The sequence below is a fragment of the Pelodiscus sinensis genome, chromosome 1, assembly GCF_049634645.1.
Source record: "Pelodiscus sinensis isolate JC-2024 chromosome 1, ASM4963464v1, whole genome shotgun sequence".
NCBI classification, from domain to species: Eukaryota; Metazoa; Chordata; order Testudines; family Trionychidae; genus Pelodiscus; species Pelodiscus sinensis.
The window spans coordinates 304432268-304455126 of NC_134711.1; the positions used below are offsets into that span (position 1 = coordinate 304432268).

General features: G+C 44.1%; 2 protein-coding genes across 14 annotated transcripts in view; both read left to right on the plus strand.

Moving 5' to 3' along the window:
* CFAP300 (cilia and flagella associated protein 300) overlaps nt 1-8916 on the plus strand; it is a 46787-nt gene extending 37871 nt beyond the window's left edge. For 4 of the 6 annotated variants that reach the window (XM_075919295.1, XM_075919291.1, XM_075919292.1 and 1 more), the window contains 2 exons: nt 3489-3693; nt 8284-8416. In XM_075919295.1, the coding sequence (XP_075775410.1) occupies nt 3489-3677 (189 nt within the window). In that variant the 3' untranslated portion in view covers nt 3678-3693; nt 8284-8416. The other 2 variants (XM_075919294.1, XM_075919290.1) reach the window with 2 other exon arrangements.
* A 718-nt stretch (nt 8917-9634) lies between these two features.
* YAP1 (Yes1 associated transcriptional regulator) overlaps nt 9635-22859 on the plus strand; it is a 142836-nt gene continuing 129611 nt past the window's right edge. Inside the window, exons 1-2 of one of the 8 annotated variants that reach the window (XM_006110819.4) lie at nt 9635-10378; nt 16227-16477. In XM_006110819.4, coding sequence (XP_006110881.2) covers nt 10094-10378; nt 16227-16477 — 536 coding nt within the window. In that variant the 5' untranslated portion in view covers nt 9635-10093. The remainder of the gene's footprint in view (nt 10379-16226; nt 16478-22859) is intronic. The other 7 variants (XM_006110820.4, XM_006110821.4, XM_075919287.1 and 4 more) reach the window with 7 other exon arrangements.

Consider the following 22859-nt stretch of genomic DNA (forward strand, 5'->3'; position numbering starts at 1 on the left):
ATCTTCAGCGCAACTTGGACCGAGCACCTGCGGCAAATAGAGGCGGTGTTATCCTCCCTTCAGGAAGCCGGGCTCACCGCTAACCCCGCGAAGTGTCAGTTTGGCCAGCGGGAGGTGTCGTACTTGGGGTACACGGTGGGGGGAGGACAGATACGGCCCCAAATCGGGAAGATGGAGGCATTGCGAAATTATCCCCCCCCGAGCACGAAGCGCCAGGTCCGGCAGTTTTTGGGGCTCGCCAGTTATTACAGACGTTTTGTGCCCGACTTCGCGTCCGTGGCGGCCCCATTGACGGACCTAACCAGGAACGCGGCCCCTAAGAGGGTGCGATGGGACCCCGGGTGCGCCCAGGCCTTTGAGACTCTAAAGCAGAGGCTAACTCAAGCCCCCGTACTGGCGCAGCCTGACTTTTCCCGCCCATTCATTTTGCAGACGGACGCCTCCGAGCGCGGGCTCGGTGCGGTATTATCCCAGGGGGAAGGAGAGGAAGAACATCCTATAGTATATGTTAGCCGCAAGCTACTCCCGCGGGAGCAGCAGTATTCAACGATAGAAAAAGAGGCTTTGGCGGTTAAGTGGGCTGTTGACATGTTACGGTACTATCTCCTAGGCAGTACGTTCACGGTGGTGACCGACCACGCACCCCTCCGGTGGCTCCAGGCTATGAAAGACGCCAATCCCCGCATCCAGAGGTGGTACCTGGCGCTGCAGCCCTACCGGTTCAAAGTGAGCCACCGGGCAGGGAAAGACCACGGGAACGCAGACTTTTTCTCCAGGATACCCGAGGAGACCCCAGAGACACGAGGGGAGGAGCGGGCAAACCTGGAGGGGGAGGTGTGTGACGGGGCGCGCCTCCCCCACACCCCGTCCGGCGGCCCGCCCCGCACTCAGCCCGCAGTCGCGCTGTCCCTCCTGGGCGCCACCCAGGGAGCGCGGCGGCACTGCGGAGCCTGTTCCCTGGCCGCGGCCCGGATAACGGGCGGCGCGGCGGAGGCGGGGCTACGCCCGGACAGCAGCGTAGGGCGGGGGCGGAGCCCCGGCGACGTGACGGCTGACGTCGCCGGGCGCGCGCACGCACGGGAGGGGCGGAGCCTGGTGACGCGGCGCGTTGCGTCACCCGGGCCGGACGCCGGCGGGGGATTCAAAAGGGGAAAGGGGCAGAAGGAAAAGGGAGAGAACCCGGAGGAGCGAGGAGGAGAGGAGGGAGTCGGAGAACGAGTGAAGGAGGAAGGAGCGGACAAGGGGGAGAGAGCGGAGGCGGGAGAAAGAGCGGAGGAGGAGAGGAGAGGAGAACACAGGAGGAAGGAGGCACAGGGCACTGGAGGAGCGGCACACAACACGAGGAGGAGGGGAACGGAGGAGCACAAGTGGTGAGGGGAACGTCGAAAAGGGGGCAAACAGATACACGGCGGGGAGCAGGACGGGCGCCCGCGTTACAACCACCAACACACCAAATTACTACAGACGCTTCCCTCCAGGTATGGGGTGTCCACATGAGCGGCATGTCCGTGCAGGGCCGCTGGATGCACCAAGAGACATTGCTCCATATAAATCTACTGGAGCTCAGAGCCATCTTCAATGCCTGCAGACATTTCTGGGAGCACATTCACAATTCCACAGTAAAAATTCTCACAGACAACGTGGCTACGATGTTCTACATCAATCATCAGTGCGGAGCACACTCACAATCCCTATGTGCAGAGGCAATCCAACTCTGGAATTGGTGCATCACCAACGGCATCACTCTTGTGGCATCATACTTACCTGGCATAAGCAATGCTACAGCGGACTCGCTCAGCAGGAATTTCATGCCAGACCACGAATGGGAGCTTCACCACGAACCCCTCCATTTCCTATTCCGCAAATGGGGCACCCCGCTCATAGACCTATTTACAACATACAGCAACAAGAAGTGTCCCCAGTATTGGTCCAGAGCAGGTCTCGGTCCTCACTCTCTGGGCGATGCGTTCCTCATCAGTTGGACAGGTCCACTGATGTACGCCTTCCCTTCCATACCCCTAATCCCGAGGGTATTGCAAAAGATCAGGACCGATCGAGCCATAGTAATATTGATAGCCCCTTCCTGGGCCAGACAGCACTGGTTCCCCCTGCTGTTGCAACTATCCCATCGTCCACATTATCACCTGCCACGTTCTCCAACACTACTCACCCAGAACCATGACCGCCTACTCCACCAGCAACTTCACGTGATGCATCTTGCAGCGTGGTACCAAGCTGGCTAAGCGCTACTGAGGCCCTATGTTCCGATGTAATCAAAAACGTACTGATACAGAGCAGACGACATAGCACAAGAACCACATACCTCGCAAAGTGGTCAAGATTTACTATCTGGTGTTCAGACCACCAGATTGATCCAATATTGTCTCCTATCCATACCATCCTTGACTACATAATGGGCCTTCACCAAGCAGGTCTCACTATACCATCCTTGAAAGTACATCTCGCGGCGATAGCAGCTTTCCAACAGCCCATAGACGGCTCTTCTGTGTTTGCACACCCCTTCACTAAAAGATTCATCAAGGTCTTAACAAATTTGCATCCACCCGTACGCGCACCACCGCCTTTGTGGGATTTGGATTTAGTACTGCGGACCTTTACGGCCCCACCATTTGAACCATTGGCTACGATACCTCTGCAACTTCTGATCCCAAATTGGTGTTCCTGCTTGCGATTACCTTGGCTCGAAGAGTCAGTGAGCTTTCGGCGTTGATGGCCATACCTCCATACACCATCTTCCAGAGGGATTGTGTCATCCTCACACACGACCCAGCCTTCATACCTAAAATCTGTTCGGAATACCATATCAACGAGCCTATAGTATTACCCGTGTTTTCCCCTAAACTACATGCTTCAGCTAAGGAGGCCGCTTTCCACACATTAGATGTGTGTAGGGCGTTGGCCTTTTAGATTGACCGTACTAAGTCCTTTAGAAAAACAGACAGACTTCTCCTCTCGTTAGCTGAGTGTTCCAAGGAAGAGCCCATTTCTGCCCAAAGAGTAGCTAAGTTAATTGTCTCCTGCATCTCTCAATGCTACTCTATTCGGGGAAAACCCCTCCCGAGCGTCCCAGGGCACACTCCACAAGGGCAATTTCAGCTTCCACTGCCTTTCTTAGAGGCGTTCCCCTTTCGGAAATTTGTAGGTCAGCCACATGGGCATCCTACCGCACCTTTATAGAGTATTATGTTGTACAGCACAGAAGGCTGCCGAATAAATCCGTTACAGACGCGGTCCTTTCATCAGCTAATCATTAAGCTCTGAATCCCACCTACCTTCTTATTCACAGGGCGTGGGACACTGCTGAGCAGACACCTACAGTGGAGCACCCGCAGGGACTCCTCGAAGAAGAAAGCGAAGTTACTCACCTTGGTATAGTAACTGTTGTTCTTCGAGATGGTCCCCATGGGTGCTCCACTACCTGCCCTCCTTCCCGCTTCGGAGTCTTTGTTCGTTTTATTGTGTTACAGATACTGAGGCGGGTACAAGGAACTGGCTCAGACCAGACCGAGCAGTGCAAAAAGGTGCGAAAGCCACAAGACGCTCCCCACACATGCATGGTCCGGCCAAACTACTGCTGCAAAAATCTCCGTCCTGCAGCACCAGGGCAAGCCCAGCACCTACAGTGGAGCACCCACAGGGACTATCTCGAAGAATGACAGTTACTGCACCAAGGTGAGTAACTTCGCTTTCCTCTCCTCATCTCTTAGGAAAGTGTCTTACTCATTGACCTATGGAATATTATGCTATAGGTCAGTCTTAATTTCTCCAGTTGAAGCTGTTCCACTGTGTCTGAAATACTGTCCAATAAGAGAGAGAATATAACTGACTCTGTAATCCAGAGCTAAGGCTACACTGCAGCTTTCTTGCAGAAAAGCTTATGCAAATGTAGCATGGCGTGGAATATCGCCATGCTTCATTTGCATAATTAATTAGCAGCCGCTTTTGCACAAAAAGGAGCTGTGTAGATGGCTCCTTTTTGTGCAGAAACTTCTTGCGCAAAAGCAGCTGCTAATTAATTATGCAAATGAAGGGTAGCGATATTCCACGCCATGCTTAATTTGCATAAGCTTTTCCGCAAGAAGGCTACAGTGTGTAGCCGTTGCCCAGTGGTTTGAAAGCACTCCCCAGCAACATGAGAAACCCATGTTTATATTTATTCTTCATATCAGTTAGGGAGAATAGAACTGCCTTCTCTCACATCTTGGCAGAGTGTGCTAACTACTGAGCTAAAGGGATGAGTTGTCCTTCTCTTCCTCTCTAGTCTGTTTTGTATGGAGTTAGGCATGCTGTGAGCATACCTACCACAGAAGCTCTCCAGGAAAGTCAGGCATGATGATGCCAATGCTCAGGGTCCTGTTGGGGTTTTGGCATGAAATAAGCACCTAGTTAATGTGCAAGGTCAGGACTGAGGCAGCTGTGCTTCAGCTACTGAAATTTAAACTTCTTGGAGACTTTAATGTTAGAAATTTAGTTGTCTAGGGCAGGGGTTCTCAAACTTTGTGATACCGCGACCCCCCTCTAAGTTGCTCACGGCCCCCCGGGGGGTCAGGACCCACAGTTTGAGAAACACCGGTATAGGGAATTTACACACCTCCAGGGTTAGACAACAACTGAGTGGGATTTTTGAGAATGCCAGTGGCACCTAAAGTGACAGGCATCTAAGTTTCCTTTGTGGACCTCACTGAAAGTATTATTTTGAATCTGCCTTTATCTAGACTTCTGTTTTGCACTTGCAGTTTTGATTGATTAAAGAATTTGCTGGATATGTTGTGTTGTTCCTGTTTCTTACTAAAGACAACACATGGGGGACTTCAGGGGAAAGATGGATGCTCAATTTTTTATCGGTGGGCCATCATCTTTTAGCTGTTATGCAACATTCATGGAACATTTTGGAATGTTTTTCTAAAAATAATCTCATGTGTGCTTATTAGTATTTTACCTTACTTACTCATTAAACTCAGATTTCTTTTAATATGGAAAAATACATAAAACTATATGCTCATAACCAAAAATTACTCAGCATTTTTGTTAACAGTTTTCATATCTGTGAATTGGTATTGGTTTCACATGAGCTTCAGAGATTTACATTATTGTTTTCTTAGGTTTAGATAAAACATTCAAAAACGCTTCTAGGTACCTTTGTCATATTTTCCATATTATGTTACCATCAACATAATAAAAAAAGAATAAATTCAATGGTCTCCTCAAAATCCACAAATGGAGGGATGGGGGAGAAATGTAATTCAAGTTACAGGCCTTACCACAAGTCTTCATTTTCAAAAGTTTAGGAAAAGAAGTTGGCTTTGCAGCATATTCTGGAGGTCAACAATATGGGTTATTTCAGCCTGGGGGGAGGAGATGAATTCCAAAATCCAGGCCTACATGGAGAAAAGCCTGCCTAAAAACAGGTTCAATTTCTGAGTTGATTTAAGGTGGTTTTATGTAGCGTGCATATGGGAAACTCATCTTGAGGTGATAAAGGTATGGATCATACTTGCAAAGTCTGCATCCAAAAGAAATAGTAGCAATGTCTTAGCCAGACATAGATGAAAGAAAGCTGTCTTGGTCACTGTTGCTATATGATCATCTAACAGCAGCTGAGAATCTAACATAATGCCCCTTCTGAAAACTGGTGTAACAAATGGTAGACATGCACCCTTAATTAAAGAGGCAAACATAATCCTCACTATATATTTTGGCTGAATGCTTATTCTTAAAGCATGATTTCCTTTTCATCTGGACAGAGGTTCAGCCAATTAGCCCAATCTCTACCAAAAATTGGCTGGATCAGATAAAATAGAGATATAGAGCTTGGAATCATTAGTATAATGAAAACACTGTGTCGTCCCATGCCTTCTTGCTAACCCTTCTAACGGCTCCATATGGATATTGAACAAAAACATTATAATGATAACTTGGTAACACTACTGTCAGTGATGAAACTATGTAATTACAGAAAGCACTGTGATAAATTGGTACTCAATATGTTCCAAAACTACTTTTCAATTTTTAATCTTCTGACTTTTCTAGACTTCTGACTTTTTTAGACTTTTCTAAACTAATTCTAGATTTTAGGAATCATTACACCTGTGTATATGTATTTTAACACAGATTTTGGCAGTCCAGAGAAAGTGGGGGAGGGAAATACTTGAATTTTTGTAGTAATTGTATGTTTCTGAACTCAGAATAGTTTAAGAAGTTTACATGATTTGCATATAACCAAATTTCAGCATGAGGAAACCTGAAATATTTGATATTAAATAAAGACATTTCTTGAATGCTAACTCAGACTTAATTACAGCAGTGTTAATTGGCACCACAAGCACAAGCTTATTTGCTAACTCTTAAAATATATTGATAAATTGTTACACATGTTTTGGAGATATGGTCAATAGTATCATTATATATCGTAGGTCACACATATACTATCTAAAATCATCACCAGATTATCTCAATTTTTTTCAAAGACAGCAGTTAAAATGATCCAGTTCTAGCATCACTAAGTCAACTGAGTGTCTCACAAACACCACGGCTACGTCTACACTGGTCCCTTCTTCGGAAGGGGCATGCTAATTTTGAACTTGGGAATACGGAAATCCGCAGGGGGATTTAAATATCCCCCGCGGGATTTAAATAAACGTGGCCGCCGCTTTTTTTCCAGCTTGGGGAAAAGCCGGAAAAAAGCGTCTAGACTGGCGATCCTCCGGAATAAAGCCCTTTTCCGGAGGATCTCTTATTCCTACTTCAAAGTACTTTGAAGTAGGAATAAGAGATCCTCCGGAAAAGGGCTTTATTCCGGAGGATCGCGCCAGTCTAGACGCTTTTTTCCGGCTTTTCCCCAAGCCGGGAAAAAAGCGTCGGCGATGTTTATTTAAATCCCGCGGGGGATATTTAAATCCCCCTGCGGATTTCCCTATTCCCAAGTTCAAAATTAGCATGCCCCTTCCGAAGAAGGGACCAGTGTAGACGTAGCCAACCTGTTTAAACTTAGAACTGCAGATAGAACTGATGCTATTCTTAATTTGTGTATAAGCATCCAAATATTATGGTGGTGAAGCACTGAAATATACAGATAGTACTACTCTTATCTAAAACCAGATAAATGAAAAAACAAAACAAAATACATCTAAGTGAACTAAAATGACTTTAAAAGGCATTCATAACACAGTGTGAAAACTCTGCCTGATTTAGATTAGATTGTATTTCCTAGTTCCGGTGTTTTGAACAATATTACATAATTTTTTAATCCAGTAAACTTTGGATGGCCTGCTGTAGCCTTTAGGTCAAAACTTTAATTGAAGTCTGTTTTGCCTGAGCAAGGACTGCCATTAGTCTTTTTAAAAACATTCTGAAATCAAATCTGATTCACAAACATAGCCTGATATTTATCTTGAGTCTTAAAACTATAGATATTACTTTCATTAACATGCAGTAGTTCTTGGTATGTAAATACAGAGAAAGTTATTTTTGAATATGTAAATATTGGAGATGGTGATCAGATGCCTAAATGAATTCTGACTGGAAAACAGTCAATATGGCTGTGTCTAGACTACAGGGTTTTTTTTGAAAAAAGTGGCCTTTTTTCTAAAAAACTTCATCTGCATCTAGACTGGCGCCACATTCTTTCTAAATTAAATTGAAAGGACGCGGTGGTTTTTTCAACAGCAGTAAACCTCTTTTTAGGAGGAAGAATACCTTTTTTTGAAAGAGCTCTTTTGAAAAAAGGCGTTCTTGACCGCAAATAGGGCTTTTTCGAAAGAGAGCATGTGCCTGTCTAGATGATCACTTTTGAAAGAAGCTTTTTCAAAAGATTCTTTAGAAAAAGCTTCTTTTGAAAGAAGCACGCAGTCTAGATATACCCTAAAAGAAAATATTTATGGCCCTGCTGAAGTTAACACAAGATTTGCCATTGACTTCAGTGGCTGTATGATCAAATCCTTATTCTTTAATCATTTGTAATATAGTCTCTAATTATGCAAACACTTATGTAAATTAATCTTTACATATTAAACAGAACTACTGAATTATATAAAGTTATTTACCTGTACAAATGTTTGCAAGATTCGTGCCTTAAAATGGCCATCTATTCTAATATTAACTCCATATTGTCTGCAAAATTATCACAATGCATTTTGTAGATATTAACTGATCATAAGAGTAATTGAATATAAGAATTCATAATGTTCAAATAGGCTGTTTAATATTAAATGATTGTAGTATATATATAGTTTGTTGTTAATACTAGAATTTTCCTCTCCTCAGGATGATGATGGTATGTGCTATCCTTCAACCAATAGCCATGAACAGACATTTGCCTACTTGATTGTGGATCCCCTGAAACGACATATTCATGTATTGTACCATTCTTTTGGTGGAGGCTTATTTTTTAAGTGACTATTCTTAATCTCCAGTTCTATATATTAGTGGTATAATGGAATGGAGGAGCTCTTCTTTCTGTATGGAATCAATTAACACTTTCATAGTTCCATTCCCTTCAATGAAATATACATTGCCTGCCTACACAAAAATGTGACCTACAATATACATTTAACATAGTTTTTTTGAATTATTATCAAGGGATGTTTTATGTTCACAAATTATAATTACATATAAAATGTTTTTAAAAGCTTTGTTACATTGATTTTAAATTGTAAGATTCAGATCCTGCAAACCCTAATGCTTGTACATACTTTTACTTAGCCCCTTAGAAGTCAATGAAACTAATTGTGCATAAATCTAGGATTGGGGCCATAGTGAGTGCATCATATTATCTGAATGCGGCTTGCAGTAACTTGCATAGAACTCAAAAGGATCCATTAATCTTGCTTTCCCCACCCCCACATTGTTACCTGTTGTGTTTCAAAATCCTCAAACATTAAAACTGTTATTCTCCATCTTTTTTCAAAAATGTTAACATTTTATTTTATATAATTAGTTAATAAATAATAGTTGTGTTATAGGCTTACAGGTATGTATTAAGCAGCATGTTGAATCAACCTCGAGTGGGTGTATAGTAAGTTAAATTGACTGAATTGTTTCCATTGGACTCTATATCAGAAAGGTGATCAATCCCCATAGTAAGCTCTGACTAGAGAAAAATCTGTTTTGAATGTAACTGTATAATTTACCCTACCAGAAACGCCACTTTAGTCGTTAAAATTAGTCTCCATAGTGGTACTTGGAGGGTGCGGTTAGGTTCCCTTGTGAGAAGGAGGGTTTCAGCTCTCCCCACCCCCTATGGAGACCAGAGATCCAATTTCTTTCTTCTCCGATTCCCCCTCCCCACCTCTATCTAATTCCGTGGATAGAATGGGAAGCAGTGAGAAGCCACGTTTCTCCCGCCCGCATTCAGGGGAGGAGGCCCTCGCCTCTCCCTCCCTCTCCCGGGGGCCATGGCTGGGAAAAGTCTCCGCCGACCCCCTCCCCGTTCTGGGGATAAAGCGTCTTTCTCCCTCCCCATTCCAGCGCGGAGGTCGCGGGGGGAGGGGCGCAGCAGGAGGCTGGAAGTTTGGAGGAATTTATTTTAAACTTTTCGATGCATGGACTTCAGCATTGAAGGGCAGCGTGGCGGGCGGGAGTAGAGGATTAAAAAATGAGGCGGGCGGTTGCGAAAGGGCTGGCTCTCCGGGATGTTGCGCGAGAGGAAGTTTGCTCGCGACTTGGTGGCGGCCGCTGACTGCCAGATTCTATGCGGACGGGCGCATAAAGAACTGCCAGTGATAGTGGTACCCGGCTGTGACTGGATTCTGAGCGGGCGGGCGCAGTAGGACTAAAAGTTGGCTGCAGGAAACGGTGCGGGCGGGCTCCGCGAGGGGCGGAGCTGGCTGGGAGTGATTCGGGCGGGCACATCTCAGAACTTTTGTTTAGCGAGTTGTGCGAGTTAGTTTCCGCCGCCGGGACAGAGGGGTGGGCCGGGCTCCGGGAAGTTGCTGCTAGGTCGGGCTTGTTTTGCCCGTTGGTGCTGCTGGGCGTGGGGGGCAGAGCAGCAGAAGGAGCACCGGCAGGGCAATAGGGTATGTGGGGTGGAGAGCCCGGGATCTGAGTCGCTGAGCCCCGGTACGGACGCGGAGTCATGGATCCCGGGCAGCCTCAGCAAGCGCAGCCTTCAGCGCAGCAGCAAGCGCCGCAGCCGCCAGGAGCCCAGTCTGGCGCGGGGCAGCCCCCGGGCGCGGGGCCTCCTCCGGCCGGGCACCAGATCGTGCATGTGCGGGGCGACTCGGAGACCGATCTGGAGGCGCTTTTCAACGCGGTGATGAACCCCAAAGGCGCCAACGTGCCGCACACGCTGCCCATGCGGCTCCGCAAGCTGCCCGACTCCTTCTTCAAGCCGCCCGAGCCCAAGGCCCACTCCCGCCAGGTGAGGGGGGGACTCTCCCGCCTCTCGTGGGTGGGGGCGGGGCGCGCCGGGGCGTGTGTGTTGGGGGGGATATCGGAGAGCGTCCCCTTCAGTCGCCCCTTCTCCTCCTCCTGTGTGTGTGGGGCGGGGAACGCCCTCCTCCTCCTGTGTGCGGGGAGGGGGTGGTCTGTCCTTCGGCCCCCGTCGTGTGTGGGATCTCTTCAGCCCCCACTCGTGGGGAGGAGTGAGCGCCCCCTCATGGGTGGGGGCAGGGCCCCCTTGCACTCGGGGTTTGCCGGGGAGCTCGCCCCTTGGAGTCTTGTGGGGCAGCTCCCTTGCCCTTTTATGACGGGGGTGCTCGCTTCTTTGTGCCTATTTTTGGGACCCTTCGGGATTTTACTTTGGAAACTTTACATTTAGTTCGGCGCAGGAGTTACCAGTCTCAGCAGCTGATTTTTGCACTCACATTAGGCCCTGTCTCCGCCAGGGGCTCTCACTCCCCAGCTACCTTACTTGGGAGCCCAATAATTGCACTCTTGTTTCCCAGCGTGTGGGGAGGGGGGGGGGGGGAGAGAATTAACGGCCCTAAAATTATTCCTAAAAATGTTTCACTCGAAAAAACAAAAGGATTTGGTTCTCTAATGTAATAGTCAAATAGTTTGTTTATTTGCGTGGAGAGGGAGTGAGGAATTGTTGCCAAACTTAAAAAAAAAAAACAATCTGGATGTGGTTTTTCCACCATTTCATTATTGGACTCCATAGGATTGAATTTCCCACAGCAGAAACTAATTCTAGTGCCCATGGGTTTTTCTGTCCCTGGTCGTAGGCCTTTCACTTTGCTGAAGTATCAGTAAATTAACCATATCTGCAAATTGAATTGAAATAATTTAGCTGCTGCAGTCCTGTAATCTGAACACTCACGCTTTGTCTACATTGGCACGATCTTGCGCCAAAGCAGCCACTTTTATGCAAAAACATGCTGCCTGTCTACACTGGCGGGGAGTTCTTGCGCAAGAACACTGAACGTTCTAATGTGTGAAATCCGTGCTTCTTGTGCAAGAACTATGATGCTCCCGCTCAGGAATAAGCCCTCTTGTGCAACTGTTCTTGCGCAAGACACCAGTGTAGATAGGCAACATGAATTTCTTGCTCAAGAAAGCCCGGAGCTTTCTTGCACAAGAGAGCGTCTACACTGGCAAGGATGCTCTTGCGCAAAAGCACATCTCTTGTGCAAAGGCACATGCCAGTGTAGACGCTCTCTTGCGCAACTACTTTAATGCAAGAACCCTTGCGTTAAAGAGTATTTGCACAAGATTGCGCCGATGTAGACACAGCCCCAGGGTACAATCCTGCAAGTTTTTAGTACAAGATGAAAAAGATCTGCAGGATTGGCCCCATTATAAGTCCGTAGCAGAGTCTGTTCTTTAAGGAATTTGACTCTGCCAAGACGAAAATGCTGATACAGATATGACTAAAAGTTAATGTTTAGGCTGCTGTTACTAAATTTCTGTAAACTGCCTCTCGTATGTTTTTGCTAAGCAATGAATTTAGCTGATAAGTTATAAAGTAAGATATTATAAGATGGTGTCACTTTATCTAGATAGTCAAAAAAGAGATGTGCTGTGTATTTCACAGGTATCTGGTATTCCTGTAGTTAAGGGCCTGTCAATATTTCCATTATTAAACTCAGATTTGGCAGGATTTATAACTGTTGTAAAACATTTACTCAAAGCTAAACTTTGGCATATATCCTCTCAGCCTAGGAGTTAATTCATTTTCCAAAATTTTTAAAGGACTGCAAAGAAAATACAAAAGCCTTCGAGATGGGTTATTTCTATATTCTTGTAACTTGTCAGAAATACGAATTATTGGTGGTGATTTGCATAGGGTTTGTCCCATTTAGAATTGGTGGTAATAGTGCATGTGAACTCTGAGATCTGAGGAAAAGCACAGTTCTTAGAAATATTTTTACTATACACGTTTTTATCATGCTGTTTTATGCACAAAGGTAAACTTCTGTGTATTCAGCAATAATTTTCAGATAGATGTATATTGTTGAGTATATATTAAGGCCACCGTAAATGCAGCTCAGCATATTACATATTTGAATTGTGTTATATGAAGTACACCTTGTTAATACTTACCTGTATAACATACACTTTTAAAGCTTGGGTGTGGTGCATTTCAAATGTTGTTAGAGCATACAGTGTAACTAAAATCTTGATGCTGTCTGGTTTTAGTACAATATATTTCAATAAATCATGGAGTTAAATAAAACCCAGTGGAAATCATGCTCTTATTAGGGTCATTGTTGGCTTTTAATTTTAAAATGATTATACACTGTAGTGTTGTCCCTTTTCCTTGGTTCTTGTTTGAGGCTGCCATTAGATTATCCACCTTGGAGACTGGGGGAGAGCGGAAGGGGGTGATAAGGAAAATAAAGCTTCAGAGGGGTTGCCGAGTTAGTCTGTAACAAGAAAAACTTAAAAAACAACAAATAGTCTAGTAGCACCTTAGAGACTAACAAAACTTGTAGATGGTATCATGAGCTTTCGTGGGCACAACCAACCCACTTCAGATTACCTGAAACCAAAGAAAACATGTACTTTCCATTTGAGTGAATTTTAGCAAAATGCAGACACTGTGTAACATAGGGCCAAATACTGATAATTTTTTGAGAGTTTGCATGCTATTACATCAGTAGCTGATTTAATGAGACATGGGGGATATGAGCATACTCATCTGAGTTACAAAATAGGCCCCATGTATACTGCAATACAGTAAAACTCCAGTTGTTCGGCATCCAGTGGTCCGGCACTCCTGATAGTCCGGCACCACCTGGAACCCGGAAGTGCTCTGGCCAGCTGGACAATTGGAGCTGCTCTGCCCCCGGCTTCCCCAAGTGTGCCGCTGGTCAGTCTCAGCAGTGGCGGACTCGGGGAAGCCGTGGGGCAGAGCACCCAAGCTGCTCTGCCCTAGGCTTCCCCAAGTCCGCTGCTGGTCCATTTCAGTAGACAGGTTCAGTAGTTGGTCCCAGCACTGCGGGACCAACAGGGCAGCACCCCAGCTGCTCTGCCCCTGGCTTCCCCAAGTCCCGCTGCTGCTGAAACTGACCAGCGGCAGACTTGGGGAAACCGGGGGCAGAGCAGCTGGAGTGCTGCCCATTCTGCACAGTTCCCTCCTGACCCCGACCCCTCCCCCAGACCCGTCATAGCCCCCCTTCCGGTACTCTGGCATATCCAATAATCCGGCACCCTCTGGGTCCCAAAGGTGCCGGATTATCGGAAGTTTACTGTACCTAGATTCAGGGGTATGGCAAGTGCTGATATTTACATAAAATGTAGATGTACAGTAGGATAATTTGCACATGGGAAGTGAATGCTCTCATATTGGCTGTGTCTACGCTGGCATGAATTTCCGGGAATGCTTAAAACGGAATACTATTCCGTTTTCAGTTTTTCCGGAAAAGGAGCGTCTACATTGGCAGGCTGCTTTTCCGGAAAAGCCCTTTTTCCGGAAAAGCGTCTGTGGCTAATGTAGATGCGCTTTTCCGGAAAAGAGCCCCGATTGCCATTTTCGCGATTGGGGCTTTTTTCCGGAAAAGACTACTGGGCTGTCTACACTAGCCCTTTCTGGAACAGTGTTCTGGAATAAGGACTTATGCCCGAGCGGGAGCAGAATAGCTTTTCCGGAATAGTGGCTGATTTTGTACAGTAGAGCATCGTTGCTTTTCCAGAAATTCAAGGGCCAGTGTAGACAGCTCGCAGCTTATTCCGGAAAAGCGGCTGATTTTCCAGAATAAGTGGCCCAGTGTAGACACAGCCATAGAATACTAGAACTGGAAGGGACCTCATGATCATCAAGTCCAGTCCCCTGCCTTCATGCGTCAGGACCAAACATAGTCTATTATCATCTGTGATAGATACCTATCTAACCCGAGTTTAAATATATCCAGTGATGGAAATTCCAGAACTTCCCTAGGTAATTTATTCCAGTGTTTAACCATCCTGACAGGAAGTTTTTCCTAATGTCTAACCTAAACCTCCCTTGTTGAAGTTTAAGCCCATTGCTGCTTTTCCTATTATCAGAGGCCAAGGAGAACAATTCTCCTCTCTTCCCCCGCTCCCGCCCCTTTAGATACCTGAAAACCACCGTAATGTCCCCTCTCAGTCTTCTCTTTTCCAAACTAAACATGCTCAGTTCTTTCAGTCTTCCTTCATAGGTTATGTTCTCTAGACCTTGAATCATTCTTGTTGCTCTTCTCTGGTCCTTCTCCAATTTTTCCACAACTTTCTTGAAATGTGGTGCCCAGAACTAGACACAATACTCCAATTGACGCCTAATCAGTGCAGAGTAGAGTGGAAGAATGACGACTTGTGTCTTGCTCACAACATTCCTGTTAATGCATCCCAGAATCATGTTTGGTTTTTTTGAAACAGCGTCACATTGTTGACTCATATTTAGCTTGTGGTCCACGATGACCCCTAGATCCCTTTCTGCTGTACTCCTTCCTAGACAGTCACTTCCCATTCTGTATGTTTGAAATGGATTGTGCCTTCCTAAGTGGAATACTTTGCATTTGTCCTTATTAAACTTCATCCTATTTACCTCAGACCATTTCTCCAGTTTGTCCAGATCATTTTGAATTATGATCCTATCCTCCAAAGCAGTTGCAATCCCTCCCAGCTCAGTATCATCTTCAGACTTAATAAGCGTACTCTCTTTGATGAACATATTGAACAGAACCAGTCCCAAAACAGACCCATGTACATGAGTCAGTATTTAAATACAGTTTTCATAGTTATTTTAGTTCAATTATCCATTGATTTGTGTCTATATCAGAAAAACTACATAGTTTAGTTTGGAATTCACTGTTCTCAATTCAGGAGAGATCCATGCTGTGAAAATTCAGATCTAGTGGGCCAGAGTTGAGGAGGGCTGGTAGAAATGTTTGCAGAAAATTTGATTTGTTTGTTCACACTCTGGTTGTAGCCAGTACTGCTCCCTTTTTAATACACACCACACAGAGAGTACAAATAGTCTGGTAGCACTTTAAAGGCTAACAAAACATGAAGATGGTATCATGAGCTTTCATGGGCACAGTCCACTTCTTCAGATGACCCTGTGCCCATGAAAGCTCATGATACCATCTACATGTTTTGTTAATCTTTAAAGTGCTACCAGCCTATTGGTTGTTTTTTAAGTTTATCCTGTATAGACTAAACTAGGCTACCCCCTGAAGCAAGTTAAAGTACAGTTTACTTGAAGTTTCACAACCCTCTTCTTGCATATCATATCTGGCACTGTAATGAAATACAGTAGTCTTTTGTGTGGCCTAATTTCTGTAGTCACTACTCCTGCAGAACTCCCATTGAAGGCTATGGGCACAATAATCATTGTTGCCATGTTTTGAGAACTGTGGTATAAAACACTAACAATGCAGATTGGCACTTTACACCCACTTTGCATAGTCATTTCCATTAATCCAGTATGCAAGGGAATTGTGACTCACCTATTATAGGAGTACCCTTTGAAGAAGGGGATAAGATCAGGCCTTAAGGAATGATCCTCAGAGAGAAAATGGCCTTTTATATGCGCACAAAGTAAACCTAAACAAGAATGACAAACATTTAAAATTAATATTCCCTGGGTAAGGAATATACAAAACATTTGCAAACTGGCTCTTTTAAAGTAATCTACTTTGGCCTACATCCTTGAATGTTAGCAACTTGAGAATAAGTAGAATTTTGGAAACAATGTATTTGCGTGCTTGTCTAGAAAACATTGAGTAAATTCAAAGTAGGTTGTGTTCCAACAGGTATGTTGCTGCTGAAGTAAAATACCTTCTAACAATTTAACTCCTTGACAGGCCAGCACTGATGCAGGGTCAGCAGGAGCCTTGACTCCTCAGCATGTCCGAGCTCATTCCTCTCCAGCTTCGCTGCAGGTAGGAGCTGTTTCTCCAGGCACGCTTACCCCCTCTGGAGTTGTGACTGGTCCTGGAGCTGCACCTTCTTCTCAACATCTTCGCCAGTCTTCATTTGAGATTCCCGATGATGTCCCGCTGCCCCCAGGTTGGGAGATGGCTAAGACGCCATCTGGCCAGAGATATTTTCTGAAGTAAGTAAAATCTATTTGAAAAAAAAGTTAGCTGCGTTTCCTAACAAACTTTGTGTTCCATTTTCACGAATCGCTGTGTGAATAGGAATCACTGCACCTTTACTAAAGTTCATTTTGTGTAAAATATATTGTAAAACCAGAAGGCATGATTTTCAATACTGTAGTACTGAGCACTTGTAGCTGCCACTGACTTTAGTTGGAGGTGAGAGTATTTGGCTCTTACGAAAATCCTGTATATTTTAAATACATCTCATTCTTAAATATGAAATGGTGATTTTTGGTGTATGTTTTAACTATCATTTGAATATATATAGTGATATTTTGAATTAAAGTTCTTCAGGCCAAAATCAATGGAAACATCATCCAGATTGCTACAAAATGGATGTAAAAAATGTTAAGTAACTTTGGCAGATATTATGGTGAGAGGAATAATGGTTTGTTCTGATCGTTCAAAGTGTAATGAGATAGGCACTGATGGTGCATTTCTATCCACACGTGCAGAGTCCATTGGCACATGGATCAAATTCCAAGATTGGAGTTTATACTTCTTAAACATTAGCTTTTTTATTTTTTGGCTTGAAAGGGAAAACTCGTATTTTTTAAATTCTTACTTATTCACATATGCCTTTTTTCCAATAGTAAAATTAGTATGACCTTTTCTATAACTGACAAGAGCTTACACAATGTGATATGTAACCCATTAGGAATTTTTTTTATGCTGCGTAGTTTCTAGGGATGTTACATTGCGTTTAATCAGCTAATTGAGTAGTTGGTGCCTATCTAGCCTGCTGTGGGTCTGCAGTTTTACTACATTTAAACTGCAGAACTAGCTAGAGTAGCTTCCATGTCCGGCTCACGCCAGTTCTGGGATGGTGTGGCTCTACCCCCTGGGAGGAACCAGCTTTTAAGCTGACCCAGCACTGACTCCTCCTTCCCCACTTCTTGCTGCTTCTGATACAGAGGCAACAAGGGGGAGGGGAGCAAGTCGTTGACTCGACTACATGCTTATTAGGTAGTTGACTAGTCCACTGCTCCCTTACATCCCTAGTAATTTCTAAAGCAGCAGGAGTACTATTCTTCTGTTTGAAAGAGTGACCACCAAGAGACCCTCAAATACTTGCACGGTGTGTTTTAATATTTTATTTTATTTTATTTATTTTTAACACATTCAACTGGCAGGCTCTGAGTAGCCCATTATTTGCAATTTTGAATTGAGGGAAAATAAAGCATATATATCTATATTCAGGGCTTGCCAAGCAGCGGCGAGCCCCACTCGCCAGCCGTGTGGTTCTGCGTTCTGCGCATGCGCAAATCACTTTGTGCCGGCTCTTCTGGGTTGTAATCTACTCGCCATAGGCAAGGAGATTACATTATTTGTCGAGCCCTGTCTATATTTATCTATTGCTCTACCTATATATAAAAAAATTAGTTTACTTGAATCAAATCAGGCATTTCAGTAATCATACCTTGCTTACCTAAAGAGTATTGTACACTTCTGTATCATGTTTACCAAAATAAAATATTCAAGCTTTAATTATTTGGGAAATTGATCTGTGTTAAGAATGTAAAAATAAGCAGTAGCCAGATCCAGATAGATTATATCTGTGGGTTTTTTTCTCTGTATTACTGAATAATATGTTTAAAGCCAGTATCTAATATACTTTTGGCCAGGCACTGCACTTTTGAGCTTTTAGAATTAAGGAAATCTATGCCAGCTAAAAATATTTCTCACTGGTTATTGAGGAGCTCAGCATAAATTCTGAAATTCAATCAAAACCATTTTTTGACTTTACTACTTACTCTTAAGAGATAGCTTATATAAAATAGAGCAGAATTGCAGGCACAACAGTCTGGTAATTCACATCAAATGTAATGGATTGAAAGTTGTACAACTGTTAGTGTTCTTACTATTTTTAGTAATTATAGACAATTTCAATTTTATAGAAAGCGTTTTATAGCTTTATAAGAGATGCAAATATCTTTACACTTAAATACATTTTTATAATTGATTCTTTAATTATGCTCATTCAGGTGAAAGCAGAGGAAGGATTTGATCTTGGAAAGCTTTTCTACAGTTTCATTATTACTACAGAAAGTCTTTTCTTTTTTTTCTGCAAGTTTTCTTTTTTTGTCCTTTCTTGGTGTCCTGGTATCCATTTCAAAGGGTCAGGTTTCAGCAAGAACAATAAAGAGCCTGAGACTGGAAAGTACACACAAGTCTGGCAAACTCATCTGCATGAGCAAGGTCGTTTGTTCTCAAGCAGACATCCAAAGTAAATGATTGAAAGAGCTGCTAGCTGTGAAGGATGTGTCTTGAAGGGGAAAAGAGTGGAAACAAACCAGGTTGTTAGGAAGGAAAATAAAGGCTTTACTTTTTGAACCTCTCCCTGCTGGGTCACATGCTGACCTAGGGAGATTTTCAACAACTTAATAGGCTGCTTTCTTTCTACTTTTGTTGGGTGATACAGTGCTTTGGGAGAGTCTGATGAGGACAGTTCTGAAGGCTCTGTTCACACTTGAAGATCAACATTTGTTGTCCCTAATAGGTCATATAATACTGTATACAGGTGTAACCCACAAGTCTCATTGCAGTTCAGAATTACTTATGTTTATCTTTATAACTGGGGTACCTGAGAGACTCTCTGGATATTTCAAAAACAAAGAGCTTTCTGGAAGAATTACATTTCCTGTAATTAAAAGGAAGTTTCATAAGTTTTAATAAAACAAGTATTTTGAATTTTAGATAGATACATTGCCATTTTAAAACCGCTTCTAAGAACTAGGTATGTATTCTATTTTTATTTTGACCTTTCTCAAAACAAAAGTATCCAGACTTATGCTGCTAATATTACTTTTGTGCTTTAATACAGCCAAATATAAATATATACGTCTTGGATCAAAGAATGTAGGTCATATTTTCAGGATGGAGCACTTGCTCAGTCATTGCTTCCCAGAACAGATTTGTGGGTTCTGGTAGATTATTAGTTTAACATGAGCTTTCAATGTGATGATGTGGCCAAAAGAGCTTTCTGATCCTTGGGTGTGCATAAATGGGGAAGTCTTGAGTAGGAGTAGAGAAGATATTCAATCTCTGTATTTGGCACTGGTGTGTCTGTTGCTGGAATACTGGGATCCATGTTTAAGAATCTTGATAATCTTCAGAGTGTTTGGAGAAGAGCTATAAGAGTGATTAAAGGGCTAGAAAATATGCCTGATAGACTCAAGGATCTGTTCAGAAGATTAAGTGTTGACTCAGTTCCAGCCTGACTCTAATAATGGGCTATTCTGTCTGGCAGAAAAAGGTACATTATCATCCAGTGGTTAGAAAGTTGAAGTTAAAGAAAATCAGACTAGAGACTGGGTGTACAGAGACTGGGTGTTTACATTTTTAACGGTGAGAGTAATTGATCATTGGAACATTTTACCAAGGATTATGGTGGAATCTTCTTCGCCAACAATTATTAAATCAAGAATGGATGTTTTCCTAAAAGATATGCTATAGGCATTGTTTTAGGGAAGTTCTCTGGCCTGTGTTCAGAGATCAGTATTCTCCTCTAGCCTTGGAATTTATAAGCAAATTTTGCTTATGTATAATTGAGTCTCTCAACAATATCAGTGTTTTGGTTCCTTTGATAATCAGCCTCTTCACTAGCTTGGTGTATTGTTGCTTTTTGTTCCCATTGCCTCGTTCAGTAGACTTTACCAGAAAGGATCATGCTTTCATGGAAAGTCAAATAGAAGTACATTTATACAGAACAAGTTAAAACAGGGTTCGGCAACCTTTCAGAAATGTCAAGTATCAGAGGATACCGTGTTAGTCTGAATCTGCAAAAGTGGCAAGGAGTCCTGTTATAGACTAACCGAAGTGTTGGAGCATAAGCTTTCGTGGGCAAAGACCCACTTCGTCTTTGTCCACGAAAGTTTGTGCTCCAACACTTCGGTTAGTCTGTAAGGTGCCACAGGACTCCTCGCCGCTTTCAGAAATGGTGTGCCAATATTTAACTTATTCACGGATCTTTGTGGGGGGGGGGGGAAGGGGAGGCTTGGTATGGTGACCATATTTTCTGAACCAGCTGCAGCTAGGGAGAACAGTTAATTTAAATGATTAAACAAATTAAGCATTTTAACTTTCTCATGTTAGTTTATCAACTTCATTTGAAATAAAGTAAAATATTATGTTCAACACAAAAGGTTTCAATGTTTTCTTTCTTTATGGCAAGGGTGGGAAACCTATATTTGGGTCAGGGGTCACTGATTCACAGACAAATCAGTTGGGGACCACACAAGTGAGAAGCAAAAAAAACTTCTCCAAAATACTCCAACCCTCACTGATGTGGCCCTCAGCTGAGGCTCCTCACTTGTCTGGTGCTCTAGCCTCACGGGATGAGGGGAAGGGATGGGGAGGATTGAGGTTCTGGGTTTCCCATGGGCCAGGTTTACTTTGCTGGGGTTCTGGAGTTAGTGGATTTTATGGACCCTCTTAGGCTCTGGGGTAGTGACAAAAAATGAGGGGAGTCAGTGTGCGAGATAAGGCTGCCAGCAAGTAGGATAGGGATGGGTTGCAAGATCTGGGAGGGAGGTGGGCTGCATAAGTGGGAGAGGTTCCATGGTCTGGGTGGGTGGTAAGGTGCAGAAGTAGGCTGGGAGTAGGGTATCTGGCCAGGTGGAGGGAGCAATGGTGGATGCAGGAGCAGGGTGGAGGTTGGTGTCTGGCAAGGCCGGGGGGGGGATAGGGTGTCTGTCCAGGAGGGAAGGTGCAGGAACAAGGGAGGGTATCAGAGCAAGCCTGGCTTCGTATCCCCTTGAAGCAACTGCCATGGCCACATGGTGTCAGCCCCGGAGGCCAGAGGCGCCACTGTCATGCAGATCCGGGCCAATCTTGGACTAAACCTGTACTGCTTGGCTGCGGCAATGGCGCCTCCGGTCCTGGACTGAGTGGCCACGGCAGTGGCACCTCTAGTCTGAGCTGAGGTGCTGCTGACTAGCCTCAGTCCCAGCACTGCCTTCTCCCACTGCAGCCTAACCTGATGCAGGGAGGAGGGAGCGCTCTGCAGCGGCTGCTCAGTGGAGGAGAGGCGGGGCTGAGCTCACTCCCACGTGCTGCTGAAAATCGGCTTGCGTGCCATAAGTGGCACGCGTGCGGTAGGTCGTGAACCGCAGGTTAAAGTTTTAGATGTCTCTTCAGTTGTTACTGAGCCTTATGATGTCGTTATCATAGCAAGCCCTATACCTAAGCTTGGAAGGAATAGTTTTTTTATCAGTAAATGTTGGTAAACATGGATTTCACTATACACATCCAAACCAAAGAAAACATTTCCTATGATTAAAGGCAAAGTAAGAAAAATGTTTCATGGAAAAGAATTAATTTTATTTCAAGATCTTCATTTTGTGTATTTTGAGACATGATGACAATTTGTGTTTAAATGCAATTTAACATAGTTCAATCAGCTAATTGTGCAGTTGATGGAATTTCCATTGACTACTTGATTAGTCGTTAAGGGGAAATAGTGCAGAACTGCAGCAGGGCTAGCTCCCAGCCCTGGGAGCCAACCCTGCTGCAGCGCTGCCTTTTAAATGTAGTAAGAGCCCCCTGTTCTTATTACATTTAAAAGACAGAGCCTCAGTGGTTTCCGCGCTGCATCTCTGCTTCTTAAATGTAGTAAGAGCCACCCAGTCCCCTGCTGTGTCTCTGCCTCCCCTGCCCGCCGGCAGAGACAGTGTTGGGGGAAACAGCTTTTAAGCCAGCTCCCCCCCAGCTCCTGGTAGAGGCAAGAAGGGGGATGAGACGTGACAAATTTGGGCAGAAATTTAAACCTACAAATATATGGTATTCCCATATTTGTTTAATATTCATATCACCATGATAATCTGGAGTTTTACCAGCATAAATATTCTCTAGTGTAATTGCAGCAGAGTTGAGAGACGTACATCAAACAAATTCCTTTCATGGGTGGTAGCATTAATTCTATACTTCATTAAAGCTGCAAACTTCTATGACCTGTAACTAGAGTTCATCAGTGGTAAAATAAGACTTATCTTAGTGAGTAGGCAGATGTTAGTCTGCACAATGTTATCATGGAGAGGGGGGTTGCTTCAGAACAGACTAAATAAAATTAAGTTGGCATAATCAGTCAGTGTGTCCATCACTGGCATTTGAGGTGCTTCCTATTGGTCAGTGCTAGGTTAACATTTTAATGAACTAAAAAGTGGGGGAGAGGGGAAGCTATTAGCTCAACCTCCCGAGCAAAGATAAAATAGTGCTGCTGCAGTAATAGCAGTCAGCACTATGCAAAAGGGCAAGCCTGTATGTTATATGTAATTTCTGGTGTGATTTGCTCATTTTTATACTCAACACTGGACTATTTTAAATCCTACTAGGGGA